Here is a 25122-nt window from a genome sequence, read left to right on the forward strand (position 1 = left end):
ACAGCCACTCGCTCACCCTCCACCAATCCAGGGAATGGGGAAGAGAATTAAAGGGGGAAAGGGAAGGAGATTCATGGGTTGAGATAAGAACAATTTAATAATATATTAAAAATATATGTATGATAATATATACAAATGAGTGATGCACAGTATAATTGCTTACCACTTGGTGATCAATGCCTATTCTGTCCCGGTTAGCGATCCCGAAACAGATTAGTCCCAGCACCACAATCCTGGATAAGTGAGATGCCTGAAAAGAGAATGAGAGAGAGAGCACTCCAAGAGTCCGAGAGAGAACTCTCAGAACAGAGTCCCGGAAGAGCCAAAAGCCCTTCTTTCTGGTCAGCCCTCATCTAGATACTGGGCATGACGTTGCATGATACGAAATACTCCATTGGCCAATTTGGCCCTCAGTCCTAAGTCTAAGTTCAAATCATAAGGGGAGTTGTGGACCCTTTGTCCCAGCTGTGCTCCCCACCAGCCTGTTGTGCTCCTGCACACTGGCAAGAACATGGCAAGCTGAAAAGTCCTTGAGGTCTCAGTGCTAACTGTAAACATCAGTGCTCTATCAACATTCTTCTTGTAACAAATCCCAGGCTAAAACCAAAACGTGAAGCTCTTCTGGCTGCTAAAAAAGAACGAACTCTGTCCCAGTCAAACCAGGACGTATGATCTTAAAAGTATTTTTTCAAAAGGGTCTTCAGAGCTGGCTTAGTTCTGCTGATGTGGAAGTTGGTAACACAAGAGAAGGGTTAAGACGACTGCTGAGCACTACTGGAGGTGCTGCCCATGCTTGTCTAATAGAACTGAGGTTTGGTTAAACTGCAAGTAAATGTACATTGCTTCAAGGAGCGTGGAAACTAATGCACAAGAGCAATCCTTAGGTGATACGGCTGCACAATTATGAAGGAGGCCATGCCACAATGAGAGAGAAACAAGTACTCACAGCTTTTATAATGATATGTTGACCCTTGTGGAATTTAAGCACAGGCAGAAAAGTGAGGTAGACCAGCCTACTTTCATCGCATAGAGCCTCTTTTGTTTGCACCCCTGTTCCTTCATCAGTGGCCCAAACTAGTATTAAAATTTATTTGCCATGCGTGTATCTCACTGTCAATGAAAAACCTTTCCAACTTACTCTAGTGTGAATCAAAGTTGACTGTAGTTCCCTGTCTTTTCTTCTTCCATTTGTGGAAAGAAAGACTAGGTTAAGCAAAAGAATATTTTCTTATTCACACATGTACCTTTTATTCACCTCACTCAGATTTCTCGCTCTATTTCTTGTTAAACCTCTGAGAGTCTCCCTCCTAATACACAAGGTTTACTTATTACTGCTTTCTAAATAGCTTCTTTCCTTTTCCCTTGCTTTTTCCGCACACCCCCCCCCCCCCCCCCCCCCCAATTTCTCATTCACATTCTCCTGTCGGGCAATTCATCAATCTCTGCTGTTAATCCCGTTCTCTCTCTCTCCCCTTCTTCATTCTCCCTCCCTCTTTCTCTCCTTCACTCCGTGTTTTTCCTCTCTTTTATCTATACAGATGTCCTTTCCACTTGCTGACTGTCTTCACTCAAGTTGCGTTTATCCTGCGACAGCTCTGATTGGGAATTCAGAGCTGATAGTCTTTACTCGAGTTGTCTTTGTGACAGTCACCCGAGAGATATGGCTAATATTTTTTCCAAGATTAGCACCATCATTTTCCTGTATTCTATCACTTATCTGGCTTCTTTTTATATATTTCCTAACATGAACATCACTTTTATTTGAAAAATATGGATATTGTAGTCTAAATTAATCTAAATTCTCCTTCTGTCTCAAGACTTTTGGAGATACATGGTTTTGATTTCTCTTGCTTCTTTCTCCTTTTCCTCTCTGGATTCACAACTTGAAAAAGAGTTAGAAGTCCTCCTTTCTCCCAGTTCTGCCCCTCTTTTTTTTTTTTTCTGTCCAAATTTTCCTCAATATTTTCCCTCTTAATTATTCTTCTATGTGTTTCTTCCCCCCTCAGTTATTTTCTTCCATGTTTTCCTGAATTTGTTTGTCTTTGCCTCATGTAATCTTCTTCCTTGCCCCTTTATCTCCTTTCTGGAATCTGAAATGATACCCGTCTCCCCAGAATCATTCCGTCCATCCTGCGATGCTTCTCCAAATCTGCCGGTGATTTGCTGCATGCCTGTAAATGGTTAATGACCATACAGTCAATAACTGCTCTTTTTGTTTTTCTTTCTCCAAAACAATTGCTGACCATGATGTGCTCTTTCCCTGTAAAATTGATTACTGAAATCCTGATAAGGTATAGGACATAACATTCATGTCAGGATCTAAACAAATAACGTCTACATGTGACTGACTTAGAGGGGAAAAAGTATGTTTGGACTTTAATATACTTTTGTATCACCTAGATTTTTACAATATCTTCATATTGTAAATATAACCAATACATTGAGATGCTGATTCTCTTTTATATGGCATCCTGTACATCTTGTATCAAGTACCTGATAAACACACTCTACATAAGCAGTCTGAAATGTTGGACTAAACTTTAATGGCATGAAATAAAAGAGGACATAATCTGTTGCCAAAACAGTTTTTTATGCATTCCGTTTTTGTGATAGATCTAGTAATAATTTAAACATAGTATTTGTTGTTATTTTAAAATAAATTGTTTATATTGTGTTCTATAAGCTAAAAAGACTTGAGATATATATATAATGATTTTAATATATTTAATACTATTATGCAAAAGCCTCTGTTTCTAAAAATGTCCCCAGTGGGGTCGGAAGAAATCTTAAATACAAGCAGAGCTGAAACTGTCAAAATTTTCTAACTCATTTGCCGTGTTTTGTGTTCCTGATGTAAATTAAAGGCAACTAGCTATGAACTTTTAGTATTACAATGTTGAAGGCATTGCTAAAACTAGAATCTTAATGGTATTTCCTAAAGATGATCGGGAATTTCTAAGAAAATTGGAAAGAGTTCTCAGAAAACAGAGGATTATATGTACATTATATCAAGTAATCCATCATGATCATACGCTAAATTCTTCTGAAATCATTTTAGTAAGAAGCTTGGTTGTGCTCATAAATTCTATAGTGACTTACATAGGAAAATAACTGCGAAAGAAAATGATATTAATGGCAAAAAAAAAAAAATCATGCTTTGGCCAAATAATCAAACTACAAAATGCAGTAGAAGAGTAGATATTTCTTCTAAACTGCTCAAGCCAAGGGCCTTTACCTCTTAGGTGCTATGCCCACTTTCCTCTCATTGGAAGAGTCAAGGGTTTCTTTTGCAAGTTTGGAATTTTTTTTTTCACATTTGCTTTTAAAAATATTTCACAACTTTTTATTGCTTAAAATGTTTGGGCTTTACATTGGCAAAATGCTTACATACTGATGTAGCTTAAAAATTTTAAGTATTAATTTCATTGAAACTTAGGAAAATATTTTCATGAAAAGTTTTGTAGAGCAAATTAATTGGTGGTTTACAGAATAAACTACTGAAAACAGTAGATATACGTCAGCCAGTGTTCATGTAGATTGTAACAAATGATCCATACAAATTTCTTGTGGAAACTCTACTTTTCTGTGCATGCTGATGTTGGGTTCCAATTTTAAGTGTGTTAATATTTAACTTGGTAGTTGTTTTTGAAAGAACAGCGCCTTATTCTGTTTGTTTTGCTTCATTAGAGGTTTAAAGTTAAATCAACTGTAAATGCTAATAATTCGTCTGGAAAGAAACTAGCGACCTGTAAAATATGTTGATGCGTGTATCTGGCAGCATGTTTGATTATGAAGCACAAAAATACAATAATTGAAAATGTATTTAGCAATTTTGGAGTGGGAGATATTTTATTTTTAGTTCATCTGGTTGGACTTTTTTCTAAAAACAAAGAGTACTATTAAAAAAATAATATAAAATCCCTTCAACTTTTACACCATTCACCTGTTTAACCCTTCTTGATCTGTGTAGTGCAGATGCTTTCACGTTTGCATAAAATTAATGCTAGTGTTTGTTGTTGTGAAATCAGTGTTTTATATTTTGCGGTACTGCTATTTACATGACTTGAGTAGCCTTCAATTAACAAACCTTAATAATATCAATGTCTGTTTCATTTCAGTGCTAAGCCCGAAGGTGATAGGCATTGCCATAGCCAGGTATGACTTCTGTGCAAGGGACATGAGAGAACTGTCCTTATTGAAAGGAGACGTTGTAAAAATTTATACAAAGATGAGTGCGAATGGCTGGTGGAGAGGTGAAGTAAATGGAAGGGTAAGGTGTTTTTATTTTTCCTTCTTTGTCTCATTTCTGCCTTCACTGACAGGATTTTGTGAAAAAACAAGGTGTGTTCCTACATCATAAACCTTCTTTGCATTTTTAAATTCACAAGATACAACATGTTCTCATCTCTGTTTCACAGGAGCTAGGCAGAACTCTTGCCAGGCAGCTTTCCCAGCATCTAAATTAATTGGTTATTTAATGTGACCTACCAGGCTGAATATTTGGGCAAGATTATATGGTTGGAAAATAACCAGGATTAATAGTACAGTTACAGCTGAACTTTCTTGAACTGTGTTGCACATATGTATTTGAGGTCAAAAGCTCAGGTTCCTGGTGCTGTGGAAGTCTGTTCAGCAGTTTCGCATAGAATGATTTCCACACCTTTCTGCCAGACTATACTACAATGGACTCAGCCACCTTTTTTTATAGGAGACTGCTGTTTTGATCTCTAAATCTGTGGGTTGGATGAAGTGGCATATTTAGCAGGGATTTTTACAAAGTCACTTTATGCTACGCTCTGAGATTTGTGTCAAAGCAAAGTTTGTTTTGACCTATAAAGGCTATATTGTTTCAATCTTAGTATACTGCTGTTTAATGTAGATAAATAAAAATTATTTGAGGCTGCTGTTTCCATGTCTAAAGGGCTGAAATGCAGGGGCAAAGAATGTGAGGTAGAAGAAAGTAGATTGACTGGAAGCTGGAAGTGAAAGTTGCAAGTCTGGTTGAAGTAGATGTCCAGATTTACTGTTTTATGCCATCTGGAGAACTTATTTTTTTTTTATGTGCTTGAGCCTGGTTATGATCTTAAAGGGAAGTGATCAATTAGTCAAGAAGAAATAGGGAAGCAGAAGAAATAGCGGTCATCCTATACACATTTTACATGTGAAGACAGCTGAGCATCTCTTTGTAATGCAACTACTTACAACCTAAAGGGACACCCTGTTAGATACAAGCATTCTTTCTGATGGCTTTCACAGCCTGGACTTCAGATCATAAGCTCACCTCTGGATGTATTTTGGCAAGGTAGTCTAAAACAAAATTTATGCAGTTACTCCTTTCAGTCATGTTCTAGGTTTGGTTTTGAGGACTTTCATGAGTGTTAAATTGACTTAAGTATTAAGAAGTCTGAGTGAAAAACTTAAAGCAAATAGATAAGAATGAGAAATATGACATTGCATCTCTGTCTTGTATAATCCTTATTTGACACATCATTAATTTCAGAATGGAGATAGCATTATAATTTATGAAGTGTAAAACACTGGACTCTGCCTTCCAGTTCTGTCTTATTTAAAACCCCTGTTGGTGGCAACGGGATTTAACTCCATGTAATGCAATCAAATCAGTCACTATTTCCTTTGTAAGAGGATTCCCTGGACCTGACTGAAGCCTGTTAAATATTTAACTGCTCATTCAAAAAATAACAGCATACTGCTGCCTGTAGTAAAACTACTTCTGCTTTTGACATTTCTAGCCATTTTCTGAAAGCTTAGACTTCCAATTTGGGCTAAGGGTTGGTGTTTTTTTTTTTGGGGGGGGGAGGCGGGAGGTGGGGCAAGGAGCAGATTAAGTCTTCAAATCATCATATTTGCAGGTTATTCTTTTATTTAGGGTACTTTCTCTCACTGTAGCTGGTCAGTCAAGAAGTTTACCTTTGTTATTCTTATATTTACTAAACAGACTCAACCTTGTATTGCATAGTTCAGCCATTTAAAAAAAATTGTGTGTCTCATGTATTATTTTGTTCTGCTTTTTTTCTTTTTTAGGTGGGCTGGTTTCCATCAACTTATGTTGAAGAGGACGAATGAATTAAAAACTTTCCTCTGCTGACCAGCAGTTTCAGGGATTTAAAAAATTTAGTATCTTCAAAGTGTTATTGGTTTTGTTAAGTATTTAAACAGCAGTGTTTTTGTCTGTCTGAACCTTCCAGTCTTAATGTTGGGATTTGTACAGACATTTGTGCTGACAGATTATTACCTTGCCCAGAGCTGTGCAAGAAACAACCTGCTGGTTTGTCATCACTGGGGATCAGTACAAGGTCCAACCTTCACCTTCCTGGAAGATCTCTGGAAAACATATTTCTTTATGCTCTTTTTCATTTCAGCCTGTACTACACCATGAATACTAGCTATGGCTGAATATTTAATAAGTCTCTTTTCTTCTAGCTAATATCTCTGATGGTACAATGAGATGAAGGTTTATTATTCCTTATCACTGCATGCAGAAAGCAGAGTTCAGTCATTCCAGTGGGCATAAAGTATAGTCAGTAGACTTGTCTTGAAACATCAAACTACTTTACTTATCACCTTACAGTTTTAAGTTTTCAAAAACATTCTGAAGGAAACATGAATGTAGTAAAGATGAGTATCATTCACACATATATAGTTAACTGGCTACTTTGGGGTCTAGCCTAAATCTTCTACAATTAGTTTAAAGACAACACTTTAAAAAGGTGTAGTTATGTGGTGTTGCTTGAAAAAGCATCCACAAAGTGGAATTGTGGGATCTTTCCTTTGTCATCCCAAGTCTTTTTGTGTCAGGTTTCTTCGTTTAAGCAGCTGACCACAGAAGTGCAACTGAGGATGGTCATGACAAGATGAGTTTTAAAACTTTCAGCATTAAGGTTAAATAATATTGTAGACCTATTTTGTAGGAGAATATACTAATGCAAGATGCTGTAACTTCTGAAGAACAAAATTATTTATCTTAATTTTTAGATTGATTCAAATGAACTATGATGCTTCCAACTCTAAGCTGTCTTTTCCTAGTTACACTGGAGTTTCTGTCACCTTTTGCACTCTTATAATGTAATGCAAAGGGAACTTGCCAACTTCTTTGGGACCTTTCTTCTCTTGTTCCCTGGGATACTCAAAGAATGAGTGGTCTTGTTGCAGTGTTATGAACATCCCCAAGGAAAACATACCTAGGTTAGCTAGCTTGAAATATCAAGCCTTGTAAAGTGGTGTCCACTCCTTGGTGAGGCAATGTATTTATGGAAGATCAGAAGTGCTGTAGTTATAAGCTAAAATAAATGTGGATGATGTCCAGGTGTGTAGTTTCAAATATTCAGATAGTCTAACCTGGCTTGAAAACTTAAGAAAATAAAGCTAAGAATGTATTTCCTTTCTAGGATAACATTGACCAATCAACAAAATGAACTCATCCTGTCTCACATCCTCTCTTGCTTTTCCCTGTCCTCTTTTCACATAGGCATCTTGCAATTAGTGTGCATAGACACTGCTCGATTTACCACCACAGTTTTTCCCACTCTACAAGTGACATAATATCCACTGTTCATCCACAGAGCAGAATCTGCTAGTATATATTTGGGGTTCTTTTGGCTGTTCCCAGTTCTTTGCTTCTTTCTGGCCTCCTGGCCATCAGGAAGAACCAAGCACAGCACAGAGGATTCAAAATTATCTCCTTCGTCTCTGTAACCATCTTACCAATCTGCTACACCTAGCATAGGCTGCTGTGTGACCAGGTGAAAGAGAGGATCTTCTAATTAGAAATCCTCCACTTAGAAGATTCAGCCTTGCAGATGAAACTCTGCTGATGCTCTAACTTTTCAAGGATTTACCTCAAAATGATGTAAACTGTGATTGCATTGAGTACATTACTTGATGGAACAATTGAGAGTGTTTGTAAATATGTAGATTATACATAAAACATATTTTGTAAGTGATGTATACAGCAGTGTAGACTAGGGTATACTGTCTTTGATCGTGTTTTGCCATGCGGTTTTATTGTCTGTTCTGAGCTTGATCCTATATTCCTTAAGTGGACAAAGTTGATCCTTTCACGGTTTTGCCTGCTCAAGGAGTAGAGGAATAAGCTCTAGGCCTGTGAAGTGTTTAGTCCTTTGCTATCATACAGTTCCGAGAAGAGGCAGTTTAATTCAATATGAGTTGAGAAGTCTAATTTTCAACACCTTGGTTTTAGAATAATTTTGAGTAGCCTCACCATCTTAAAGTTGCTGTGAATCTTTGAAGCAATTCCTGAGTCCAGTAATCAGCCTTTGAGAAGGGTGAAAGCCATAGCTAAACTTACTTTTTGTGGCATAAATCTACATGTCATTGTCTGTGTTTAATGCCTTGTATTGATTGAGTTAATGCTGCATCTTAAACTATATTTTGAGTACCAAAGACTTCCTAAATATTCTGGAGTGTCTCTTTCATGTGCTGCTTTTGCCTATATGGAGGTTTTGTTGTCATGCAATAATGGAGTTACAGTACTTTAATTTGTACTATTTTGTAAATATGTTAAATATAATAAACGGATTAATTTTTTTGTTTAATGGTACGTGTCAAATTGGCTAGCATGAACATTGTGCTTCGTTTGTGTAACTCCCTTCTCATTGTGAGCAGAAGTTGATAATGTTCCGTTTTGGTTTCCCAGATTTGTATAATCCTTGTTTAGCTGTAAAACCGAGCTGTCAATATAAATGGGATAGTATAGCTTTCCTTGAGAGCTTTTTGTTGTTGGGATAATTTGCCTTCTGCCACATCCAAGAGGTGGTGGGTTTTTTGTTTTGTTTTTTAGCTATAGAGAACACTGTGGGATCAGTCATATGCTATTGATTTTTGTCTGTCGAAGATGATACTTGCAGTTTTTTGATTGAGAAGAAGTTGTTCTTGAAAAGTTTCCTTTTATGTGTCATGTTTCATAGCAATGTCCTTTCTTTTCTACCTTCTGCTTTCTCCCTCTGTCATATGTGAATTAACGTACAAATTCAGGTTGAATTGAGCTCAAAACTGAAAATACAGGCTGTGTCTAATTTCATGGGCTACTTGATAACATTTTCAGGGTGCAACCTATTCATGCATTTTTTACAGTATAACATTCATTATTAATGTGTTGATAAAAATATTTCTGGACAGGTGAATTAATTCAGCAAGGTCAGTGACGATATAATTGCAATGTTGTTTCATTGTGTCCCTTCTGTTTTTCAGTAGCAGAGATTTTCTTGTGGAGCTACCCTTGTAACAGATAATTATTAAACTTAATGAGGCATTTACACATCTCTACAGATGTAAGGCATAATTTTCCTGTCACCCATGAATGTATCACATAACTAAGTCACACCTAATGTGAGATGCAAAAATGTTTCTCAATTAAATTCTCTTGTTAACAATGTCACACTCAGTCACTGACGTTCTCCTTCCCCTTATGTATGAAAAGAGATGTGTGTCTTCTGATGGGTGAGAAACTGAGAAAGCAATGTAATTAGGGCATAAGAACCACTTGTGACTGTTTGGAATATTTTTTTTCAGTTAAGGCTCGAAAGCTTATTTGAAAATCTCAGTGTGAAAAAAAAATCTAACCTGAACAATGAAAATTATGCCAAGATACCTTTCTCCTCTGCCTCACAGGCAAACTCTAGATGCTCTATGAAGGAGAAGAAAAGTTCTTTTCTCCAAATTTTAGCAGTTCATAAAGTTGAGAGATAGGTGCTGTCTAGAAAAAAGTGGGGCTTGTTTATACAAAATACCTAGCCTCAGACCCAGTTTTTATTCTATTGACTTTGATGTTCAATGCAAAAATGTTTATTTCTGTTTCGTGATCAATATTGCCAACACTTTGGAAAAAGAGCTGCAACAGCAGATATAATTTATGCACTAGCACCGTCATACAGTTTCACTACTGTATTGATGCTACAGTAAATTAACTCTTGACTCTCTGGTACAAACTAGGCTGCTGAGAGCCTTACATTACTATTTTATCTGAAATTCAAGTTCTTCTGTTCAGAGAGCACTGCTTATTCCATTTAAGTGACAGAGGAAGCACTCACTCCCTCCTGTCTGTTTTATTGCTGAGCATGACGTTATATGACATAGAGCATCTCTTTGGTTAGTTTGAATCATTTACCTGGTTTTATCCCATCCCAACTTCTGTTCACTACTGGGGAGGGCACAGAATAAGAAACAGAGAAGGCCTTGATGCTATACAACACTGTTCAGCATTAGCTAAAACACCAGTGTGTTGTCATCACTGTTTTTGGTGTAAATGTAGACCACAGCACTGTAAACTCGCAAGAAGAAAGTTAGCGCCATCTCAGCCAGACCCAGTACAGCTGCCATGGAGGTAAAATGACAGGCAGAGATGTTGTGGGTGTATGTAATTAGCACAGTGCTTTAGCAAGCCACAGGAGTATCTATTGTCATCAAATTCAGGTAGGGTCATCACTGGCATACAACTTTGAATCTTGGAATGTAATCATTTAAGAGAAAGAAGTTAATATGTTCCCTACTCTTTTTTGAAATGTGGCATGGAATTTTAGCTCTTAGCTAGATGTCTACTATATGGAGGAAGGGTAGTTTTGAGTAATTTCAGCTTCATAAAGTTGTGAGATGAAATGTTAATGATACTTTTTCACATAATGCTGAAATGTATGATGCATGTATAATTAGCTAATAGAAATATAGAAGGGATTAAGCATCAGAAATTGACTGCAGAAGGGTGATTCATTGCATTATCTTAGCAACTTCCTTTTCAAGAACAAAGAGCTGTTTGTTTTTATAGCAAATGAGATTAGAGTTTCTAATTTAGTTTTATAATTTCTGATCTGCTGTAGTGTATTCTGCCCATTCATTATAAGGATCTCTGCTGCTTACACGACTGTAAAGTTAGATTTTATTTAATAAGCCTCATGAAATGTTTAAGTTATTGGTGACTTTTTCTGAGTTGCAATTTTTTACCTGGTAATGTGCTTTTCAGAAAATACGTGAGTTCATTTTAAAATGTTATGATCTGACCTTAAGTAAACTCATAGTTACAACAAATGGCAGGTTCAGAGGTGGCTGTTTGCCAAGGGGCATGAGGCTGGTTTGCTTCTTTTGGAACTGTTTTTTTATATTAACAGTGCAATATGTGGCTTCAGGAAGAACAGAAATAGAGAAGATCAGAGAACAAGAAGTAAAACGTTGATACTGAACCATATGTGTTAGAAACAACCTGATGTATGATAACTTTTCTAAATGATTGCCCAAAATATAAATGTCTATTGATAGCATTGGATTGGAAACAGAAATTCTCTAGTGCTTCTGTATGGGAAAACTTTGCTAATGCGGTAGAGGGATCATGGACTGTTGGACTCGGTCCCAGTCTTGCCAGATAACTCTATAAATCTGTCTTCAATTAGTTGTATTTTTTCCCAAAGCAATTAAAAGGATTCCTCAAGGAGATGCAATATTGTTCCTAGGATTACAATTCCTACTCATGCGTAAGGCTAATGGATAGATGTGTAATTGAAGGAACTTTTTTCTCTGGTAGTTTTACAATCAGTGTCCCTGTAGCTTGTAAGTTACTAATGTGGAATGTGCCAGGAGGCCCCCCACCCTACTAAGCTACTGGGTGATGTACAAACACCTTTCCTACTTCTTCTTCCAGATGTTTTATTTCTTGAATCCTAAGTTTGTTTTCCCTTCTCCTTCCTGTCAAGTGCTATTTAAAGATGATACCTCAGAAAGGCCAGTTAGTTAAATACAGTGAGAGCAAAGTGATGTAGGAGCTTTTTCTCCTTTGCTCTCCTGCTGCTTCAGATAAACTCAGAATGGCTGTAAGGATGATATAGAAAACTTTTTGCTTTAATGTAAGAAAGGGGAACTCTTACCTCAGCGGAATTTGTAGGCCAGTTTTATTCTCTTGATTAGATGTATCTCTGAATGTAGCTTCATTAAACTTAGACTGCCTTGTGTTTGTGACGGATGAAAGATTAAATTCCCTGGAACTGCATGTTCTGTTATGTTTTGGGTTTGACACTCTGGTGTCATCTAAATTGAGTATTTTGGCTGAAAGAACACTTGAATGTACTACATGCTGAAAGGGGGGCTTGTTTTCATTCATTCTCTCTTCCTGCCCTCCACCTGCCCCAAAATCACAGAGACTGTTATAAAATTCAACTGAGGTGCAGTACGAGTCAACATGCCCAATATCCCATAAGCGTATAAGCCATCAGGAATATTAACATGGAGAGAAGAAAAATAGTGACAGATCATGAAAGCAATTGTACCTGATTTTTGTTTTGTTAATACTAACTTTTATTGTTGAGGGAAGGGTGGGGTGGGACTTTCATTACCTATTATATCAGCTGCTCTATTCTCAAGAACTATTCCAAGTAGAAGATGTAACATGAGGTTTTCTATTCACATTTTATTTTGAAGAGAGATTTATTGTTTTTACAATTGTTTAGCAATATAAGCATATTTAGTTGGATCAGGTAAAGACAGGAATTAGAAGATTAAAAAGGCAGATAGCTCTCCGAATCAGTACATCACTGTGTCTTTTTCCACATAGTAAGTTGTGGAAAATCAAGACCCAGCAATCTAAACAAAATCTAGATACAGCTTTTCAGTCTTTGCAACTTTGACTCACACTTTGGTAGAACATACCTTTTTTCCTACGTTCTCCTGAATAGGGGATTGCAGGTTTAGTCTTCCTGTTGTCAGGGTCTGATTACAACTACTCAGATTTATATAATAAGACCAGATGCACAGAACCCTTTGTATTTTGTATCTTCTGGGGCATAGTAGTGAACACTTGTGTAAGTATACAAAAGATCTCTATAGAAAATATTTCTGATCACGTTATTTGTTTTTGCTTATTACCTTGAAGAGCCACATGGCTTTAGAAAAAACAAGCTTCCAAAACCAATGATTTCCTGCTTGCACATTGTTCAGTTGCAAATCTCTGAGTCTCAGTCTGTCTGTAGGTACTTACGTTTTATACTGGGCTCAGGGATGTCAGTTTCAAATGCGATCTTCCCCCAACAAACAAATTCTTGGTAAACACTTATTTTTCTTGTCTAGAAAATATATTTAAAATATTTTCAGGGGTTGTCATGCAAGCATGGGCTGCAAGTGTGCTGGAGGAGAGGATTATAACTTGCATAGATACTGATAAATTGGTAATTTAGAAAAAAGGATGCAATGAAATAAGAATATCTGTGAAGTTATATTTACAGGTTGAAAGAATTGTCTATACCAGTTAAGACTGAGCAACTTCTGGCTAAGCAGCAGTACTATATTAAAGGACCGAGGGAGAAAAGTAAAAGTGAATCATGGACAGAACATAAGTTAACAGGATTTTACTATGAAGAAGGTAAATACTGTCTTGGTGTATATTAATAGGAACATTACTATAAAATACGAAGTAATCATGTAGTTCCTTTCTGGTGAGGCTTCAGCTGAATTACTTTGTCCAGTTTTGGGCACTATATTATGTATAAGATACAGTGTCATTGAAAATATTCCTGAAGGGACTAATAAGGAAGCATGAAGAAACTGGAGTTGTTTGAACCAGATTATTGAACAGGCTAAGTGGGGCGGTGGTGATAGTGTCCAAACAAGTGAAAGGTGTTATGTGACTTAAGAGATTGGACTATTCTCCATAGTCAGTGTATATAGTACCAGAAAAAATAAGCTTAAACTGGAGAAAGGAGATTTAGTCTTTGAGGAAGTTTTCTGAATATTAAGCTACCTAAATGCAAAATTGTCTGGGGAAATTGTGGGATCTCCAACACTGAAGGCTTTTAAGATATCGTTAGCTAAATGCGTGTCAGGGATAGTTTATGTATAGTTAAAGTTGCCCAAGATACATACCACATGTTCTTTTGGAGCTCCTGCTGTACTACCTTTCTGTAATTGCCTTTCAGCTGTGCAGTACTTCAATCAATTGCTGGTGTTTGCCAAAATCCCATAGAAATTTTATGCCAACATAGAGAAGAAAAGATATAGCAAAGGTAATAAGATGAACATCCCAACATAGAGCTAGCAGATTGCTAAATATGAGAAGAGTTTGAATGTTTATGAATTAAAACAGTTTCTTCAGGATATGCAATTGGCTCATATTTAGCTCACAGTAATGTAAAAATTGTGTAAAATCTAAGTCTTAAGAATTGGTTCACAGTGGGAACAGCATTATTACAGTGACAAAGTTTTATTTTTGGTGGAACATACTATTGCTGCAATATATGCATTGTTGTCAAAATACAAACTTTTTAAAATATGCATTGATTTCTGGAAAGGTTAACAAGGAAAGGCAGCTCAGGTACCATGTCTTTCTACTCAGTTCCTATCAGATGGATAATGAAAGGTCTCAGATGACTTTGCTTCAAGCATCTTTCCCTCAAATCATCAGAAGCTACATTTTTATAAAACAAAACCAGTTTGTTTAGTTCTCATGCAGAATTTCAGAAGTACTATAATAATAAAATTTGTCCATAAAAGAGGGAGTGACAGGCTATCAGCTTGACTGCAATTTTTGTGTCAAATGATTGAATACTAATGCTAAGATCAGTTCTACCTGGTGTCTGAGTGAATCTTTTACTTGTTTGACTATTTTTAGGTTAATAACAAAAAACAGTGTTAGCTTTTGGCATGGCATCCTTTCTCTCTCTTCTAAATGTGTATAAAAAGATGAAATGATTTGTCTTACAGGCAGCTGAAATTAGTCTCAATTTTTGGCCTGTCATGCGTATTTTGTACTTATCAGTGAAATAACTTGACAAGCACAGAAAACAGCTGTAGTCCAAATAAAATGCATCTAGTCAGTAAGACTAATAAACGTAGGATTTTCTCTTTCTAGACCTTCATCAGGAATGATCTGAGAAAAGTTTATTCGAATGTCACTGCACAAACACTTCTAATTACTAATAGAATTCTTCAAACCATTTAGTAGTGTAGTGACATTAATAATTAATAGACCGTGTGATGTGTGGCTGCATGAAGTGACAATGATTGACCTGTGACATAACAGAATGTGCCTGGAGAACAACTGGCATGTGATGTGACACTGTTCAGTCTTCCCTGTGTCATTGGAATTTGGCCTGTTTCCAGTCACAAAATGCAACTGTCTTCAAAATCCAGAACCTGTTAACATGACTCATGTTTGGAGTGTATACATGGTTCACTACATGTCAGCCTGATCTGCGACACGGTGGTTAAACCTCTTGTCATTGTGGTTGCTGATTTTGGAGACGATATTAGTGGGTCCTTGTGTGGCTCTACCCTGCCTTCAAAGAGTTGGAAAAATGTCAGTCTTTGCTCTACTGATGTATTAATTTTTTTAACAAATTCTAGAAACTATATTATGTAGACACTGAAATTACAACTCTATCTGTATGGTAAGATTGTGTTACATAATGCACATTCAGATGTGTATACAGAATGTTCTTCGTGGTCTATGTGGTTAGCCAGTATTTAGAATCTTGCTGCTTTTAGGAGAAGAAATTTGGGGGAAATAAGTTATGTAGTTCATTAGCGGAGCCAGTATACTTACAAAGAGTATACAAATGTTTCCATTTTCCAGACCAAGAATCAGTTTTCTTTCCAGAGATGGAAGTTTCTGGTGAATACTTTGTTCAAAAAAGCCACCCTTTTAATCTCATTTGTGGCTTTCTTCTCTGCCTGTATATTTCTTCCCTGATACCTTTTTTGTTTCTCTTCTTTCTCTTGCTCTTCTCTAATGACATGAACAAGAGAACACTTCAGTCAATGCCTCATCCCTGTTTTAGGAAACAATACCCAAGAGAGGCCTTTTGCCAGCCCATGTTAAGTTTTCACAAGGAGTACCTTGCCTTGGGCAGTGGTTTCTTATTATACTTAACCAGTGCAAGAAGCATTTAACGTTTGTGTTTTTTTATATAGTTAGTGTGAAAAATGCTTAGTAGACCATTAACTTCAACTTATTGAAGTACACAAAGCAGCTTGGAACACTTTCCAGCACAGTAACACAGCATGGTGCATACATATCAAATATAGGAAATCCTATGGAATACAGGTGGCAGCGAATTCAGTGGCAAAACATGCAATTAAGTATAATCAACATTTCCTCTAGGTTCTTTTTTTTTTTTGAATTGAGTGTTTCTTGTAGGTATTTTTCATTTCTTTCAATGGAAAAATATTAACAGTTTATATTGAATGTTTTAGTAAGAATAGAAGCTGAATAGAATCACTGTATCACCTCTTAATTGGTGGCATTTTCTTATGTAAATATGAGTTTACAGGACACACTCGATTTGGCTTCTTGTGAGGCTGGGAGGAAGCTTATTGTAAGAGGGAACTGAACGCTCATTTTTGCAACATTCTGTCTAGTAATGGAACTTTCCAGAGATTTTTATATTCTTTCAAAATATTTTGTACATTTCCTCTACTTACATGGTCTATTGTGATCGTGCAACAAAATAGCTTTTTACAAGGAGGGGGAAAACTGTAAACTGAAATATCCTTTGAATATATTGGGTTACTTTCAAGATCAGAATTCACTACTATGCTTTCTAGGATAACACTAGAAACATATTATATTTTCTTTTAAGCTTCTAAGATCAAAAATATGGCTGAAGCACAGACCATAGGGGATGTAGAATATAGCCAACAACCTCAGAAGCAGCTCGAGCTTGACCAGAAGTGGTAAGTTCTGTTATAACTGTGAACCTTTCATTGTCAGGATGACACAGACTGGTGCAAACTGAAGCCATATGGATGAGTCAGGATGTGTGCTCTTGAGAATTATTCAGCTGCTTGAGTTTTAGCAGTGATGGTGCCTGAGGACATATCTTATACTAAATCATAGTTCTCTGGCAATCACATAAAATAAGTGTTCAGAAAATTATATTCCATCTGCTTCTCAAACCGATCTTCAGTGCATAGAGAGGAACATATCAGCATCCTTGTATCACATGCATGAAAGCTGAGACTAAACACATAACCCCAAAGTTGCACAGAGGCCTCAACTTCAGTTACTGCAGTGAGAGTTAAGCATTCCTAAGCCTGGGCCTAAAAGCTACAGTAATCCTAGAGTGTCAGAAATAAAGTAGACTTAAAAATCAAGATCTATTGCTTTTACCCAGCTCTCTTGTCCATTGAAGGAAATGCTTTGAGAATAGCTTTTTGGAATTCAGATGCCTGATACTTTTGACAACACTCTTCAGTATAAAGAATCTGCTGAAAAAAGTTTGAGGAGCATTTAGTATTACTTGCTTGGAGTTTCTGGTTCCAACAGTAAATGCAGAAGAAACCTAAGTGTTTCCACATCTGTTGAATTTAGTTACAATTTACCCAAGCAGCAACAAAGCCCTGTTAGCTGAAAAGAGACTGCTCTTTCTCTCTCTCCTTGAATTCTTGAGGCTGAGAAACTAATGTCATCAACCAATGTTCTTTTGTGCTATTTATATTGTTAGACTTGGAAAGTTTTTTACCTGACAAAGAAAGTGGCTTAGTGGTTCCGATGTGCTATATGTACTGTTGATTTGTTTAGCTTGCTTCCTTTGAGGCATGCTGATATGTTACACTGGTGTCTGGTGACTGTTTACAGACACCATTCACAGTAACTATGAATCCCTTGTAAACAGTGAGTACTTTTGCCTGGTTTCACATACAAATCGATTGTCTTTATGCAGCTGAGCAGATCGTGTAATTTCTAATATAACTAAACAAGCAGCAGCATGAAGATATTATTGCCTAAAAACAGGTGCTAGAACTAAACAAATGGTTTTATTGATTCTCTTAGGTTTATTTAAAATTTCAGAAAATCCCCACCCTATCTCTTTCTTTGGCCTTGTGAATTATCAATACAGTGTAGGCATGGTTTCCTTATTAGTTTCTGGTACTTCAAGAACAAGTAACATCATCCTCACACTTAAGGATATATTCTGCAATGTTTATACATGGGAAGAATAGACCCTTGTAGGGAAGAGGTTACTATCCCAAAGGCTTCTTTTTTACAGTCTCCCTCTTCATAATAATGTTGGAAATGGATTGATTTAGAGAAACTGAGAATTCTATTGCTGAAGAAAAGCATATTTCTGAGATATGGGGTGAGGGCTGTGTGTGCGCAAGAAAAATTATATACGTGTGTGACAGTGACAAAACAATGGACCTGAATGACAGAGTATTTTGAAGGCTGGGTGGAACACAAAGGGTTATTTTAAATTCACTTTAGGAAAACACCTAAGTTTCCAAATATTGCAAAACAAGTAACAGCTGATCAGTAAAGGCGATGAGTAAGTCAGTGGGTTGTGAAGAGCTGCTCTTAATGATACTTCCATCACCCTTCTGCCCCACAGCTGGCACAAGGATCCTGACTTGTTTGGCAATGATTAGTGGCCAGCATAAAAAGAGCAAACTTGAAGTGTGGATTGCCCAGTGTTAGAGATACGTGGGCAAAGTCCACGCATGATTTATATCCACTGTTCTTCAGCAGGGTGAAAAGGACTACAACCAGTGCATTTGAATGTAGGAAATCAGACACTACCATGTTATAAATGCATACTGGAAGATCTCTAAGTTTGTTAACTTGTTATGCTTTGTGCAGTCTTATAGAGACAGGATTCAGGGGAAGCTTTTAATCAATATTCTAATCATTGCTGTGGTGGGAAAATCTGCTAGCTGGAGAGGCAGAAATCTGTGCTAGGACTGGGGAGAGAAGAGACTAGTTCGGGGCACCCTGCAGGGTACAGCCTAAACTTGTACTGGAAGATAAGAGACATTTTAGAAGAATGACATATAATCCTAGCACACAATGTCTCTGTACGAAATACAAGTCAAGTGCACCAATAAATGAAAGAGGAAAATGCCACGGAAGACAGTAAATCAAAAAGTAATTGATTGGAATATTTAGAGAGCTTAATTTCAATTGCTGGAAGTGATACAATGGCATACTGCAGAAGTCTGAGGTTTGGAAGGACAGACTGGCAGTATTTACTGTTCAGCCCTTTTTGTTACTTCCCAGAAAGGGTGTGCTGGAGGAGCACAGCAGCTCACCCTGGAGGATGTGGTCTTATTCCTCATTTTGGTGCCCTGTACAGCTTCAGTGTTTTTAATACCTTGACAGTTTAAAATTAGTTTTAAACTGAAGAATTAGGCTGTTAAGGCCGAGATTTAGTGGGAATGGAAACTCCCTATGAGCACTGCTGTTCTCTGGTGAGCATGGAAGCTCCTTGGGCACTGAAGGCACTCTAGTCTCACAGTACTGTAACTACCATTTCCATTTGCTTTTGTGGCTTGTACTGCATTGAATGCTTATTAGAACTAAATTAAGTTCAGTCAAGCTACTGATAATTTCAGCAAAGTTATACACTTCTGTCATCTCTCCTACGTTTTCACTAATAATTTCATGTTTGATTTCAGTTATATTTTAACATTTTCAATTGAAATGGCAATTATTCTTTGTCAGAACCCAGCCATTACTCTTGTCAAAAAGATGTATGATGCATTAGCTTAAGGGCAATTGCTAATAACTAGGTAGGTGACATTCAGTTACATAGGATGGGCAAATCTACATGTATCTTTGTCAAGTGGTCAGGCTTTGCATACCCTGTAGTTTGCACTGTTTGGGAGTGCTGCTGAACGAGTCATGCAAAACCAAAAGAAATTTCAGTTTGGCTTTGATACCATTTTGCTATAATTAACATCTGCTCTCTCCTGGCTTCGTTGAAGTCTTTATATGTTCGTGTTTTATATGTGCAATTGAAATGAACTTGCTGAAGGGGGGGTGAGGGGGATCATTTGGTTGCCATATAGTCTCTCTAAGCATTTGTGACGACAAAGCTTTCTGACTGCTGGGAGGAAGGGAGCAAATAGCATTTTCTTGTACTGTTTCAGCTTGTGCAAGATATCCTTTCCTAGGCCTTACTACCCTATTAGTGTTATGTTTGCTTTCACTTAGTACCTCTCAAGAGTGTTTTGGAACATTATAAAATATCCTGTGTCTTGTTTGATTGCCAGTGAACCTGGGGCCAGGTTTTAGAGTATTCAGATGCCTTTGGGAATCCCATGTCCTATCTGCATGTTTGGAGCTTTAAAAATCAGGTTCCACTAATACAACTTGAACATGCCCAGGTGTTTTCTCTAACAAGAAGACTGGGAGTTTGCATCAGCTGTGCATAAGGGACGGGAATAAGCTGCTGTGCTGGTATGATGCACATGTAATTTATTTCCCTATGAAGAGAAAAAATTCTCATGGCAAAGATTTTTTAAATTTATTTTAAGACTGAGGTGTGCAGTGTTCCTCACATCTTAACACACTGGCAGGCCTCCATTTTCTCACAGAGTTTGACTTGATACATTTTCTGGATAAAATTGTGGCTACATGGAAGTCAGTGGCAGAACTCAGCAAAGTTCAGGAAATGTGATTTCACACACTGAATACAGATGTCTCTGCTCTACTTTCAGTCATTAGTATACAGACATGGTTAGCCATGTAATTTGCCTTTAATTCTGTGTTGCTTTGCCCTCCTTCACCTCATTCAACAAGGAGAAGGAAAACAATGGATTATTTTACTTTCTGGGTCCTTTTCATTTTCTGCCTGATTTTACACAAGACTTCTATACTGGAGTAGCAGTCACCACAGGAGAGTGCTTAAATATTGTGATATTTCAAGTCCAAACCAGCAATGAACAATATGATCATTTATACCTAATTATCTGAGCAAGTTGTACCTATGGCTTCCCTTTAAGGCTTCAAGAGACCCATATGATGCCCATCATGCCTTTTGTTCTGAAGAGATCTGCTGTTTATGGGCTTGTCCCTTTCAGAGTGAGGGCTATGTTTGCTTATCTTTTTTTCTGCATCTCGCTATGCTGCTTGAGGGAGGCGTATCCCAGACCCCTCTGACTGCTTTATCAGTGTGTCCTGTTTTTATGTACCTTCCTGCTTCCCAGTAGTACCTGCCGAGGCCGTGCTGTCCTTTGACACTCTGTTGTCACCACTCACTCAGTCTTACTCAGTTGGTATAGTGCAGTACCACATCTTGTCTCTTTACAGGGACTTCAAGGGTAGGAGTTCCTGCAATCCCTTGACTTCTAAAAGCAGTGTTCCTTATTTATGATTTTAGTTATCTAAGGTAATCTAGCTAACTCGGCACCTAAACATTTAAAATATCTCTTTTGGAGAGTAGCAGCTTTCAGCTGATAGCCAGAGCCCTTCAGTTGTCTTTAACGTTATTTTCCAAGTGATCATCCACATGGAAAAGACTGGTCCTCAGATGTGCACACTGGGAACCCAGTGACATAAAATCCCCACGGACAGCACTGGGTATACAGGATGATTTCTTCCCTGCTGTTACTGTAATGCTTCCACCAGCATGCTTCCACCTCAGATCACCTTTAATTTCCATCAAGAAAGCATAAATCCTTCATGAAAGAATCCCATATGTGTGTCTTCTGCAACAAGACATAAAGACAAACTGGCTACAAAATTTGCACAGATACTGAGTTCCTAGAAATACATAACCTTATAATTCCTGTCTTAATAAGATACGAAGGGGTAGTAAATTTTTCCTTTCTGCATCTTACAGTAAACCTTTCACTTGCAAGCAGAGCAATTAGAACAAACCCCAAAGCTCCAAGGCTATGACAGCATTTCTGTCAATATTAAGAGAGAACTTTTTTTAAAATGAACAGGAGCTGATTTAGGAATTCAGAATTTCTTGCAATGTGGCCAGCTGGGGGCTGGCTTTCCAGCCAGTCCTTGCCTTGGAGGAGTTTGCCTGAACCCAAGATTGTTGTTTTCCTATGGGAGCACTCAAGTCCATCTTTGAGGTTTATTCAGTCACTGGTATATTAATGAGATGTAACTTTGTAGATGCCATTTCTTGAAATCTATAGTCATTAAAACTTAATTAACAAAAACCAAGCAACAGTTCTTATCTGTTGCAATTCTTTTTAAAACTGTTTGCCATTGGAATCTACTTCACAAAGAATGAAAACCCAGAGCTAGTCAGGGAACAGCTGTGGTGTCTTACGGTATCAGCAAGAAAATGAAATCATAGGCTGGAAGAGGTGAAAGTGCAGGTATGTAACAGAGTAGTAAAAATTTTTCCAGCTAACTTTTCTGGTGCTCTCTGAAGACAATGATCTTGATGATGGCTTCACTTCAATGGGAACAAGAGCAAGCCCCCAGAGAAAGAGTGGTGAGACCCATAATGTAAAATCCCCTGCTAATAGCTCTGCTAAATAGCTTTGGTGTTGACTACAGAAGTACCAGCTGCGCACACTCTTGGCTGGAGAAAAAGAGTCGAGGAGATGTGAATATATATGGGAACATCTGTTGTGGAAACTAATCAAACTGCACAAATTATTTTCTCTGTATTATGCTTGATTATCCTTCTCTATGCCAAAAAGGAGAAGAGGACGTGAGTGTAAAACCTCTTCAGACAGTGCAGCAAATGCTTCTAAAAGGAAGACTCTCTCTCTTTCCCTGAAATTCAAGTTATTTTTCTTGAAAATGAATCAATAGACCACCTTTTTTAGGAAAAGAAAAAGCAGCTGCTTTTCATAGGATGAGTGTTTCCCTTTCCCCTCTGCCACACATGTACCTGTACTATGCCTGTGTATACAGGCAAAACCACTCTTCTTTGTTTAGTCATTTATCTTCCTACCTGAGAGGACATTTCCGCCCCCCCCCACCCCAAAGTAGTCTGCTGCAGGAGTAGTTTGGTTCCTGTGACAAAAAATCAAAGTAATATTTAACATGGCAGTATCAGAAGAACAACTGCAGATATCCTGGCGATTCTTATGTCAGGTTAGTCAGGCGTATCGTTTTGAGCAAATATTATCTGCTGTAGCCCAGTTAACCAAAGCTCTGCATGATTTGTAACTGTGGCTTGCCTCTATGATTCTATGCCAGCTTGTCTTATCGTGACACGATGCTGACACCACGTCACACCTAATTGAGCGAAATAATTGTCTTGCATTGCTCAAGAGCTGTTTTGTATTTGCCTAAATTATAGAGGCGTTAGTGTGTTTTTGAATACCGGATGGTATTCAGAGGTTTGGTTAAATGGAGCGTTATGTTCCTTGTAGCCACGAGATGTCAGGCTAATCTGAGTAAGGAGCGATGCTCGGGGCTAGTGCACCGCCGTGTCTAGGTATGCGTGTGCCTGTGTGTCTCTGTGTCTGTATATGTATAAGTAAAATGGTGATGAAGGTAATGATTTAAATCTTGGATTTTTAAAGGCGTCTAAAGAAGCCACACAGTCAGATCTTTCTAAAGTCCAAAGACTTGGGTGCTTGCTTTCCTTAACAGTGCTTTAAAACTCTCAGCCCTTCCTGTTTTGTGCTAAGACATGACTAGGTAGAAAGCCTGTATAGTGCTGAGTTCTGTGCACTGAATGCAAGGATTCTGAGTTTGGCCTGTTGTCTTTGGAGTCAGTGGCCCCAGTGACTTCAGTTGGGAATGGAAGTATGTGAATAGTGAGTCTGAAAATATAACCAACACATGGTTCTAAGAATGCTTTATAAACACTTTCCCCTTCACCCTCCACTTGCTCAACGTTGTTGTAAGAAGCTTAGAAAGTTCTGAGGTATATTAGAAATGAGATGTGTTTTTTAAGATTGTATGGGGGGGCAGTTTTTGTTTTTGTTTTTTTTTGTTTGTGTGGTGTGTTTTTTTTTTAGTTTTTGTAAGACCTGCTCCATGACTCTTCTAATTCAGCAGAGAAACATTAAGCAGGCAGGACTTACTAATTAGCAACCTGACCTGCTCTCAGGAGTAGTAGTGTGCAGCAAAAAAATTTTTAATTAGGGGCTAAACTAAAAATTTTCTACATTAGTCAATGATGTTTGTGATTTTTTGAAAGTTATGCCTTTTTTCCTCCCTGACCTGTAAATAACCATTATTTCTGCTGTCCACGCTACTGACCTTTCACCTGCCTCCCTCCCCTTTGTGCCACACTGCTGGTGGTGATCCCTGCAGTCCCTGGCTGAGAGGCGATGCAGTGGCTCCTCTGCACTATACAGGCTCAGCCTCTGAGGAGTGTGGCTTTGGTTGCACAGATCGGCACCCCTTTCCTTCTCCGTTGTAATTAACGTGGATAACTATAGTCAAGGCATAGGCTTAGAGTGACAGAGACGTCACTTCATAAAACTGTCACAGACACGGGTATACACTCAGGTTTTGCACAAAATTTGATCTTACGCTGGCTGCCACCATGCCTTTATGTGCAGTGGCTATCATTTTAGGTGGAAAAGAGTATTTGGCGACTCTTGTATTTAATATTCTGAGGATGCATGGCTTTTTGCTGTGAAGGACCATATCAATGAAACACAAATTCTGTTGATGAGGGACTCCAGAAGGTCTCTAAATCTTCTATACTAAGAAGCAGATGATGGGCAGAAAAATGTTTAGCTGAGAAAAAGTACAGTGGATGAGGCTGATTTAACTTAGAATGCAATTTGCAAACGAGCAAGTGGTTAGATACTCAAACACAGTTATTACCTGTGTATGTTCATATAATATTCAAACACCTTCCAATGTAACAGAATTGAAATACTTGGAAAGCCCTATAAAATCTCTGGGTAGCAAACACTATAAACATGTGAGCATGTATGTATATCCACCTACATAATTCTAATGCATCTAAGTATGTATTACTTAAATAATACACCTACAGTTGAGCCCATCTTTAAAGGCTGCCTTTGTCCTGCTCTTGAAAGTCAATGCATTCCATTCCTTCCAGTTGTTGTCTTTTTGCTCCTTTGACTTGAGCCTTTTTACACAGTGACTGTCCTTTCTGTATCTGAAAAATTCTGAACCCAGTGTGGGAAAATTCAAGGATGTGTCAGTTAATAGTAAATGAGAGTATGTGCTATGTCTTGAGCTGTGTCACATAGTTTAAAGACATGTATGCGCTAAAGAAACTTGCACTTGGAGACAAAGATCATATAGAAGGAACAGTGGGAAACCTACAGGTAGACACACTAAATTTTTTGTATGTTAATAAAAGTACAGACCCTGGATGGATCAGGATCTTCAAAGATGTGGGAGATTGCTAGTCCCAATCTGGTGCAGACTAGTGATTTAAACTGATGACCCATTACAATCTTCAGTGTCATTTGTGAAACAGATGT

At 37.7% G+C, this 25122-nt stretch overlaps 1 protein-coding gene across 1 annotated transcript in view; it reads left to right on the forward strand.

The window, feature by feature from the left end:
* VAV3 (vav guanine nucleotide exchange factor 3) overlaps positions 1-7010 on the forward strand; it is a 178769-nt gene extending 171759 nt beyond the window's left edge. The window contains 2 exon segments of the mRNA XM_086617513.1: positions 4119-4270; positions 6043-7010. Coding sequence (XP_086473639.1) covers positions 4119-4270; positions 6043-6084 — 194 coding nt within the window. The 3' untranslated portion in view covers positions 6085-7010.
* The last annotated feature ends 18112 nt before the right edge of the window (positions 7011-25122 follow it).

This window comes from Tauraco erythrolophus, chromosome 10 (genome assembly GCF_009769465.1).
Source record: "Tauraco erythrolophus isolate bTauEry1 chromosome 10, bTauEry1.pri, whole genome shotgun sequence".
Lineage (NCBI taxonomy): Eukaryota > Metazoa > Chordata > Aves > Musophagiformes > Musophagidae > Tauraco > Tauraco erythrolophus.